The 10,843-nt window shown below is 40.5% G+C and overlaps 1 protein-coding gene across 2 annotated transcripts in view; it reads left to right on the top strand.

The window, feature by feature from the left end:
• Window positions 1-10,405, top strand: part of ptpn21 (protein tyrosine phosphatase non-receptor type 21) — a 30,322-nt gene extending 19,917 nt beyond the window's left edge. For both annotated transcript variants that reach the window (XM_020487828.2, XM_031828776.1), the window contains 5 exons: window positions 1,884-2,102; window positions 3,746-3,874; window positions 4,026-4,260; window positions 4,473-4,633; window positions 5,647-10,405. In XM_020487828.2, the coding sequence (XP_020343417.2) occupies window positions 1,884-2,102; window positions 3,746-3,874; window positions 4,026-4,260; window positions 4,473-4,633; window positions 5,647-5,775 (873 nt within the window). In that variant the 3' untranslated portion in view covers window positions 5,776-10,405. The remainder of the gene's footprint in view (window positions 1-1,883; window positions 2,103-3,745; window positions 3,875-4,025; window positions 4,261-4,472; window positions 4,634-5,646) is intronic.
• Window positions 10,406-10,843: the final 438 nt, after the last annotated feature.

A 10,843-nucleotide genomic window follows, 5' to 3' on the forward strand; every position in this document is an offset into this window, starting at 1 on the left:
GCTGTAATGAATGAGTAGGAAAGTGTATTGATAGGTTTGTTATCTTTTTAATATCTATAAATATTTCACTTTCCCTGTTCATAGGAGTAGCAACATGAATTTGTGCATGAGGCAGAAATAATGCGGTGTGACTCGAGTTTCACTATCAGCTGGAAGACGGTGTCCTTTTTTGGTCAGTGTCAGTAGAGGAAAGGACGGACGGTGAGAGGAGGACCCTCAGTCTGCTACTCTCTCCCCTTCCGCTGACCATCAGATGCAGGGACCATCAGCCCAGTAAAATAAAAAGCTAATTATTTAAATGTATGCTCACTCAGCTGTGCCTCAAGTAATACAAAAACCGAAAATGGTCCGGAACAACAAGCATAGCCAATATGCATTGATGATGTATTGGGCCTATAGCCTACTGCAAAAACCTCATTGCTACGGTATTGTTTTTAATAGGTTAATCTTGCATAGGCTTTAAAAAAATCAGACCAGTAGATCTCGGCTTGCAATTTTTTAATTAATTTTTAAAAATAAAATGTACCCCCTTTTCTCCCCAATTTCGTGGTATCCAATTGTTAGTAGTTACTATCTTGTCTCATCGCTACAACTCCCGTACGGGCTCGGGAGAGACGAAGGTCGAAAGCCATGCGTCCTCCGAAACACAACCCAACCAAGCCGCACTGTCATGAGTACAAAACATTAGGCACACCTTCATTTGCCCTCAGAACAGACTTAATTTGTTAGGGCATGGTGTCGAAAGCATTGCAGTTCTTGACACCTACTACCATACCCTGTTCAAAGGCACTTAAATCTTTTGTCTTGCCCATTCACACGCTCAATGGCTCGCATACACAATCCGTACCTCAATTGTCTCTAGGCTTATCGTTCTTTAGGCTTATCGTTCTTTAGCCTGTCTCCTCTCTTTCATCTACACTGATTGAAGTGCATTTAACAGATGACATCAATAAGGGATCATAGCTTTCATCTGGGCAGTCTGTTGTGGAAAGAGCCGGTGTTCCTAATGTTTTGTACTCTGTGTGTATATATTTAATTCAGACTAATGCAGAAATAAGTGAAATTGACTTATTATCCAATGGTTAACAAGTTTTCACCCCCTATAGCTCAGTGTAGGCTAAGACGAAAAGCTATTTGGCTCAGTCGCGACTCTGAACTTTGCAGGTGTTTCTGATTTAAATAACAATGCCATGCTTGTAGGTGGGAACATTAGAAATAAAACCCAGCCCTTAAAGAAACAGACACGGCTCCTCACTGCTCTACATTTGCATAGTTTACTTGGGATGTGTAAGTGGTTTCGATTACCAGGTGATCAAGCAGGCAGAGTAAATGTTGTCTAAAAGAATTGCTGTTGGGAGTTTTCTAATGTCTATTGTAAATCCATGTCACCTGTATTCAAAGGGTTGTGTTTTACATCATGATTTATATAAGACTTTATTTATGGAGATCCAAACCGTACCGTAGTTTAAACAGAACAAAGGGTTGTGTTTTACATCATGATTTATATAAGACTTTATTTATGGAGATCCAAACCGTACCGTAGTTTAAACAGAACAAAGGCGTTGAGTGATACTGGTGACGTAAATAAATAGGAGAGCAGGTCTACCAAGTAAATGCTGATGTTTATCTGTTTTTGTAGAAACTCCTGCACGCGTTAGACTGATACACTATCTTAAGTAATATGTACTGTAGGGCTTAATCACATTTCACCAATGGCTGATATGTTTCCTTCTCATGCACAACATATACTGCTACTACATGTTTCTAACCATCAGGAAAATGTACTTTCTTCTTGCACACACAAAGCTTTAGCTTTTCAACTCCATACCGGTTTCATGTCTAGAAGCTGATCAATCCAATGTGTCTTACTCTGTTTCTCTCAGTGTAAGGTGCTGGAGCAGCGCATGGAGCAGGGCATGGTGTTCACAGAATACGAGCAGGTGGCCAAGCGGCGTCCGACAGGCGACTGCAGCATCGCCCAGCTGCCGGAGAGCGGCGAGAGGAATCGCTTCCAGGATGTGCTGCCCTACGACGACACGCGTGTGGAGCTGGTGCCCACCAAGGAGAACAACACAGGCTACATCAACGCCTCGCACATCAGGGTAATGTTAAACAGACTACATACACCATATGCTTAAATATATTCTCTAAAATGTTTATTTCAAACAGGATTTTGACCTTAAATCACAATGTAAAATAAACTGTGTCTCATAAAAACAAATGTGAACGCACAAACCTAAACCATATAAGTTAAGAGCAACTTGGTCGAAAAGCAAAAATAGCTTTTTAATATGTCGTCAATATTTAGAGTATGTAGAGTACATTACCCAGTGATAAATCTGGAAATAGTGAATCCCATGGAGAAAGAACAGAAGCATAATCTTGAACTTTGAAAACATCCCATTACTGTAATAAATGAATCAATATAGAGTTTATTTTTTATTTTTATTAACATCCAGAAAGAAAAAGATGAACTTAGGCTAAAGTTGAATGTAGAAAACATCCCACATAGGTCAATATGAAAGTAGAGGTGTGAGGCCTACGATTGGTTTTGTGCCATAGCCCTTCAGTCCTGGCTCTGGGGTAATTTTCTTATTATTATCCGTTCTTGTACCAGGTGTAGGTGGCGTTGGTAATGTCAGTCAGAGTGTAGGTGGTGCTACAGGTCAGTGTCACTATCTGACTCTTGTTCACTTTAGCAGGAGCTCCACTCCCCAGCAGAAATGAATGAAAAACGTTCTGACAAAGAGAACACATTGCAGCCACTTCAGGAGAGTGGAGATCTCTGTGGCATTTTATAGCACAGCAGTAACGGTCTGTAGAGTGTGACCTGATCTAAAGGCTTGATCCAGAGGTTGTACATTCTTGTACCAGGTGTAGGTGGTAATGTCAGTCAGTGCTGCTACAGGTCAGTGTCACCTTCCCTCCCTCTGTGGCAGGAGTCACCTTCACCTGCAGGTCTGGGATGGACACACTGAATCCAGGGGCACCTGAATATTTCTCTCTTGGTTGATCTGTTATTAGTCTGAACTCATGAGTGTCACTTTTTCTCTCAGCTCTGGGATTATCAGGGTGCAGTCACTTTTGTTATCCCTAATATTTTCAGATGTAATCAATCATACTTAGTCAGAATGTAAGGTATTTTCAGGGTCTTGTATGTTAACTTACTGATGGTGCATGGGAACAACAAGAAGGTTATGTGGTGTAGGTTTGACACATCAGGTGCCAAAATATACTGAACAAAAATATAAATGCAATGTGCAACAACTTCAAAGACTGAGGTATATTTCATATAAGGAAAGCAGCCAATTGAAATAAATGAATGAGGCCCTAATCTATGGATTTTACATGTCTGGGCAGGGGTGCAGTCTTGGGTGGGTCTGGGAGGGCAGAGACCCACCCACTTGGAAAGCCAGACCCACCCACTGGGGAGCCAGCCAATCAGAATAAGTTTTTCCCCACAGAAGGGCTTTATTACTGACAGAAGTAGTCCTCAGCACAGTAATAAGTGCTGGATGTTAAGTTACTACCTCCAACTGTTGACTGTCACATCCTAAAAAACAACATTCATATAAATGCTCTTCATTCCAGATTACTGCTGATGGCTCAGGCATCTGTGCAGACATTGTCTCCTTGATAATCATTCCTTCCCCAGGGCTGGGTAGGGTAATGAGCAGCATGCATGCATACCTGCTGTGGCTTTAGATGGGGTCACTAACCATATCTCTCCTCTGGCTTTTCCTAGATTACGGTGGGTGGAGACGAGTGGAGCTACATCGCCTCCCAGGGCCCTCTTTCGAACACCTGTCTGGACTTCTGGCAAATGGTGTGGGAGCAGGGTGTGGCCATCATCGCCATGGTTACAGCTGAAGAGGTGTGTGTGTGTTTGTTAAACTGATCTTTGTCTGTCAGAAGTGTAAGTTGTTATTGAATGTCCTCAGATCTAGCAGTAACATGACCCTTTGACCTTTCTGTAGCAGGTTTCTCAGCTCAATCCTTCTGGCTAACCTTTTCCCCCTTTGCAGGAGGGTGGCAGGGAAAAGAGTTTCCGCTACTGGCCACGGCTGGGCTCTCGCCACAACACGGTGACATACGGACGCTTTAAGATCACTACGCGCTTCAGGACTGACTCGGGCTGCTATGCCACCACGGGCTTGAAGATCAAACACCTGCTGACAGGCCATGAGCGCACCGTATGGCACCTGCAGTACACAGACTGGCCCGACCACGGCTGCCCCGAGGACTTCAAAGGCTTCCTCTGTGAGTGGATCGGTTGAAATCTAGATGTAACATGTATTCAAACCAGGAATTCGCTTTAAGATTGTCAATCTATATTCCAAGGGAAAGGTCAAGAAGGCAGTTCCAGTCTAATTTGAAGGGGTGATTAATTGGCACTTTGTTGTAGAATCCTCTTTTTTCATTAAGAGTTTGGTTAATATAATAAATCATTAATCTATTTTTTTTTTACCCAGCGTACCTGGAGGAGATCCAGTCAGTGAGGAGACACACCAACAGCACCAGCGACCCAAAGAACACCAACCTACCCGTGCTGGTCCACTGTAGTGCTGGAGTGGGCCGCACCGGGGTGGTCATACTCACTGAGATTATGATCGCCTGTCTGGAACACAACGAGGTAAAAAAAACAAGCGCACGTCTATGTATATTACCATTACAGTAATGGTCTACTGGGCTATATAGTGGGATCTGCATATTGCCATTACATTGATGAGCTATGTAGAACTTCTAAAACATTCTGTAAGGGTTCATGCTTCTCTTTGTTTTATGTTAGGACAGTGTGAATCATGTTGCCAGGCTTGAACCCTAGTCTATTCCATCAGTAATGCAGGCATTGGTCAGTTTAGATCAGGGATGGGCAACTGCCGGCTCAAGGGACCCCCTTTTTAAGGCCCTTGGATCAATTTCCCCCCTCCCCTCCCAAATAATAATTTGATTTCATTTACTTACTGTTGCAAGTTAGACTAGTAAAATACACAAAGTGCAATTTCGAAATTTGGTTGTGCATTAGCAGTTTTTCTCTTATGTCAGCAGTCCGTGATAGTCAATTAGCCCATGTCGGCTAATAATTTTTTATTGCTAAGTTAGTTTAGGGCCAGCTATCTAAACGTTTTATCACGGTCAAATTACCGGCCGGGTGGCCCCCATTGATTTTGTTAGTCTCAATTAGATCTATTAAAAACTGTAAACATTTCTCTACACCCTATGGCAAAATTGATAGAATTACAGGAAATTAGCTGTAAAAAAGCTAATTTTCCTCTCCGCCCCATGGAAAAATGAGTAGAATTGCATTGTTAGCTATAAATTTGCTAAATCTCACCCCCCCTCATGGCAAAATGTATAGAATTGCCGCGAACTTGCCTTAAAACTAGTACATGTTCTCTACAACCCATGGCAAAATAGAATTGTACAAAATTAAAATGTAAAACATTTCTCTCCACTGTCAAGAGGGGGGCCAATATAATGTTTTGCTCGCAATGGGGCGCAACTGCGGCCCCTCATGAGTTTCATTTTTTTCTTTTGTGTGGTTCCCACCCCCATCAAAGTTGCCCATCCCTCGTTTAGCTCAAGAGGCCCCTGAACAATAACATAACATACTCCTTGTGTCCTGTTTCCCCCTCTTTCCTCCAGATGCTGGACGTTCCGACCGTCCTGAACATGCTCCGGCAGCAACGCATGATGATGGTGCAGACCATCTCACAATACACCTTCATTTACAAAGTCCTTATCCAGTTCCTTCGCAACTCCAGGCTAATCTAAGCGTAAGCCTCAGCAGCCCCCCCCCCCCCCCCCACCCAAAGGTTTGTGTCGGCCACGAGGAAGCATCTGTGGCTCTTAGCTCCAAAATGATGGTGCTGGTGGATGGTCCTTTTTCGAAGTGTTAATGGAGGCGTGACTGCGATAAAACCTGACAATGAAAGGATCGCATGACTTTGTGCGTGTCCCCCTCTTGAACAGTATTAATGAGATTTGACTGTAGGATTTTTACACTACACAATTACTGACATGAAACCCAGCACTTGAAACCCAGACATGAAACCCAGCACTCTGATTATTGTATATCAATATCATTAATTACAGATATTTGTTTATCACAGATTTTTAGTTTTGACGATTTGTGTGCTGTGCTGGATGATGGTCTTTATAAAGGACTTGACTAATGTTTTGATTGAGAATTCCTGAAGGAAGTTAAAATCACACTTTGATTATGTTGGACTACTGTTTGTTGACCGTGGAAGATGAGAATGGCCACTTTTTTAAATGAAGGGCATCTTTGGTGAACTGCACTTGTATCTAAGGAGTGTAGATGTGTTTCCATGTCTCTACTGTGGTGGTTTAGGATTTCTCCTTTGCTCTTATTTGGCTTAGCAATAGGCCTGACACTAAGACCATGTATTGATTTATAAGTGGGTTTCATTTTATGTTCCCCCGATGGTACCACAAACCTCACTTTGGGGAAAACTGGGAACTGGGTATTTGTAACCAAAGAGCTAAAGTCATTCAATAGCTCCACACATTATGTTGAGTTATTCAGGTGTCTACCAAAGAATCTTTACTGTTAAACACAAACACACATTGAGGTATTTGGACATGACTGGAATTGATGGTATTACATTAGCACCCCCCCCCCCCCCCCACACACACACACACATTCTGTCTCTCCCATATAGCACTATACCAGATGTGGCTCACACATAATGTGCAATCCGCAGTTGATATAATAACTAAGTGTTTTCCCCGCCACTGTTTTGGTAAAAAGATGAGGAATGGGACTGGAGAAATGTAACCACTCTCATATTCATAGACAGAGCCATGTGTGCAAGGACTGACCATCCATGATATCAAAATTATAGTTTGAACCATGTTTTGAGGCTATACCGTGTTTGTTTACATTGGCTTTTACATTTACTTTGTTTACAAACATTGGAGTAAAACCAGCTTATATTTTAAGTTCTGATGGGATACGGCAGTTGAACTAAGCTCATGATGCATTTATACGTTTTATATTCTTCAAGAATCAATGGGCACATTAATTTGTAAGTAAAAAAAAAAAATGGATGTAGTAACTGCAGATGAACCCTTAAGTACATTCCATTCTAACTGATGTGTGCCTAAATGGTTGGTGGACTCTGGGATAAGACTGTTTCAATTGAAAAAGGATATGCAGTCGCAAAGTATTCAGACCCCTTGACTTTTTCCACATTTTGTTACGTTACAGCCTTATTCTAAAATTGATTAAATAGATTTTTTTCCCCCTCAATCTACATACAATATTCCATAATGACAAAGCAAAAACAAGTTTAGACATTTTATTTAAAAAATGTAATCACATTTACATACTAAGAAAATATTAAGATGGGCAAAAGAACACAGACACTGGACAGAGGAACTGCATAGGAGGCCAGCATTCCGGAGTCGCCTCTTCACTGTTGACGTTGACAAGGATGTTTTGCGGGTACTATTTAATGTTGCTGCCAGTTGAGGACTTGTGAGGCGTCTGTTTCTCAAACTATACACACTAATGTACTTGTCCTCTTGCTCAGTTGTGCACTGGGGCCTCCCACTCTTTCTATTTTGGTTAGGGCCAGTTTGATCTGTTCTGTGAAGGGAGTAGTACACAGCGTTGTGAGAGCGCTTCAGTTTCTTGGCAATTTGTCGCATGGAATAGCCTTCATTTCTCAGAACAAGAATAGACTGACGAGTTTCAGAAGAAAGTTATTTGTTTTCAGGCCATTTTGAGCCTGTAATTGAACCCACAAACGCTGATGCTCCAGATACACAACTAGTCTAAAGAACAGTTTTTTTATTTTTTATTGCTTCTTTAATCAGGAAAACAGCTGTGCTAACATAATTGCAAAACGGTTTTCTAATGATCAATTAGCCTTTTGAAATAATAAACTTGGATTAGCTAACACGACATGCCATTGGAACACAGGAGTGATGGTTGCTGATAATGGGCCTATGTAGATATTCCATTTAAAATCATTTCCAGCTACAGTAGTAACAATGACTACACTGTATTTCTGATCAATTTGATGTTATTTTAATGGACAAAAATTATATATTTTCTTTCAAAAACAAGGACATTTCTAAGTGACCCCAAGCTTTTGAACGGTAGTGTAACTATTTAGTCAGACCCTTTACTCAGTACTTTGTCGAAGCAGCTTTGGCAGCGATTACATCCTCGAGTCTTCTTGGATGTGAAGCTACAAGCTTGGCAGAGTGACCATCGGGTTCTTGGTCACCTCCCTACGGACAATTCCTTTGACCATGGCTTGGTTTTTGCTCTGACATGCACTGTCAACTGTGGGACCTTATATAGACAGGTGTGTGCCTTTCCAAATCATGGCCAATTAATTGAATTTACTACAGGTGGACTCAAAGTTGTAGAAACATCTCAAGGATGAACAATGGAAACAGAATGCATCTGAGCTTAATTTTGAGTCTCATAGCAAAGGGTATGAATACTTATGTAAATTACGTATTTGTTAAAAAAATATAATAATAACTTTGTCATTATGGGTTATTGTGTATAGATTGAGAGAAATGATTTAATCAATTTTAGAATAAGGCTGCAACAAAGGGGGGTCTGAATACTTTCTGAATGCACTGTAGGTCAGAAAGCAGTTTGTAAGGAGGTAGGTATTGAGACATGGCCATTGATTGATTACTTCAGTCAGATTCATGTGTACAAGATGGAAAAAGGATTGAGAAGAGAAATGAGGAGGAAAGGTTTGGTTTGTGGTGGATGATTTACATATTTAGCTGTTCAGAGACTGAACGCTGCTGATCCATACTAATTTAAACACACAGAATGTGTTTAAAATGAGTGCCATAACTATTGTTGAGGAAATACCCCTTTACAGCGAGCTTTCTTTATATCTGGAAAAGAAGTGCCTACATATATATTTTTTAAGTGTAGAAATCTGCATTGAAAGGGCTTTATGTATTGCACATATGAAGGAAACAACACTGATGGAATTTGTTGTGAATGACAATCTTTAAATTGCTATGGTTTTATTTCTTGCATTGTTCGTATCAGTTTCTTTTGACATCATAGTACCATGAAGTAATCTGTTCTACTCATCTTATGGAGAAACACGTGATGTGTTCAATGGCCCTCTTCACGGAGGCAACATCCCAATAGTAACAAATAGCTTCCTTTCCTTGTCACCTTTAAAATTGAAAGAACTTGATTGGGTTAGATCTTTTTAATGTCACCTATGTTCACGGCCATGATCAAAAAGAGGCAAGGAAAAGCAAGTATTTCATGAGAATTCAGACCTACACATTCATTGGAAAGCACTAATCATATTTTGTCATCTTGTTCCCTAGCAGTGCTTGGTATGTTGAACTAAGTACCATGATCATTAGTGTAAGGAGGTATGTGTCAGGGCTGTATTACAGATGTGTTTAGTGGACTATGATTGGTTCAGAGTATCACTGGCAGCAGTTATCCTGGGTACAGTGCTTGTTTTCACCCCAGTGAGACATTTGGCCCACCTCTGCTACAGAGAGAGACACATCCTGTCGTTAAAACAGGCCTAACCACAGTGACAACCAATACATGCTGGACCAGAGTTAAGATCCTATATATCAGGTCAAATTGGTTCCCAAATGGCACCCTATTCCATACTGTTCCCTACACTACCATTGTCACTACCATTGACAGGGGCGCATCGAGGCTATTTTCAAAAGTAGTGCACAAGAGAGTAGGGTGCCATTTTGGGACTGTGATCTTTTTGCTAGCCTATAGCCACATTACCTGTAAAGTAACTGTAAAGGGATCTTTTTTTTAGTGAATTGCTGTCAGAATTTCAGAAAGTATTTTGACTGACATGTATATCCTTATGAGGACCATCTGGTCAAAGCAGTCTATCAGGAATGATGATTCCAAAAGCAGATTTTTGACAGAGTAATATTCTCTTCCAGAAAGGTGGGTTTGATAAGGCTTGCTTTAGAATAAGAATTGAATTTGTTTAGGTGTGAAACTGTTTTAAACTTTTACCATATTTATTAGATTGAACTGGAAAAGACTCATAACCCGTAAGTAAACTGAGTGGACATTGGTTGGCTTAGAACAGAACTGGATTTTAAAGGCCCTTGTACATGCTGCTTCAATTTTTTTACTTTTTTTTTTAAGATCATGCTGATTATTGATTTGAGTCTTATGTTGTGGAAGTTGTTACTCATTTGTAACTGAGGCTACAGTTTGGCCCATATCTGATCTCCTAAGAATGTTATACCGGTTTGCTATGCTGTACACATTGAAATCCTCAGTTTTAAAGCACCATGTTGTTTGTAACCAATTTAGACCTATTACCTGTATAAAATGAAGGAAAAAAACGAATTATTCCATTGTAAAAAATATAAATATTTAAAGGAGTAATTTCTGCTAAGATTAAGTATTTGAAAGAATTGTGATATGTTTATTTTGTAAGAAACAGCTGAACTGAATCACAGTCTTACATGAAGGCATACGATATTTTGTTTTTGTGTTCTCTGTAACTCAGACCATGTACATCCTGCCAACTGCTGGACATATAGGAAAGTGCATTTATCATCATGGTCACATCAGCACCAGATGGAAGACTACAGTCATTTACACTACACACCATCACTTTTATGCCATATACAATACATGGAAATATAGCTACTCTGTTATTCCAAATGATATGAATAGCCTAAGTAAATAAATCACAGTGTTCTTAGATTTAAAACAATAGCTATTGATTGAACATTTAGGGAAGGGGGACAGGCCTAGTGAAGTGAATTGAGACTGCATTCACGGGCAACGCTGCATATCGGCTCAATCAGAAATGACCGT

The sequence above is a fragment of the Oncorhynchus kisutch genome, linkage group LG7, assembly GCF_002021735.2.
Source record: "Oncorhynchus kisutch isolate 150728-3 linkage group LG7, Okis_V2, whole genome shotgun sequence".
Lineage (NCBI taxonomy): Eukaryota > Metazoa > Chordata > Actinopteri > Salmoniformes > Salmonidae > Oncorhynchus > Oncorhynchus kisutch.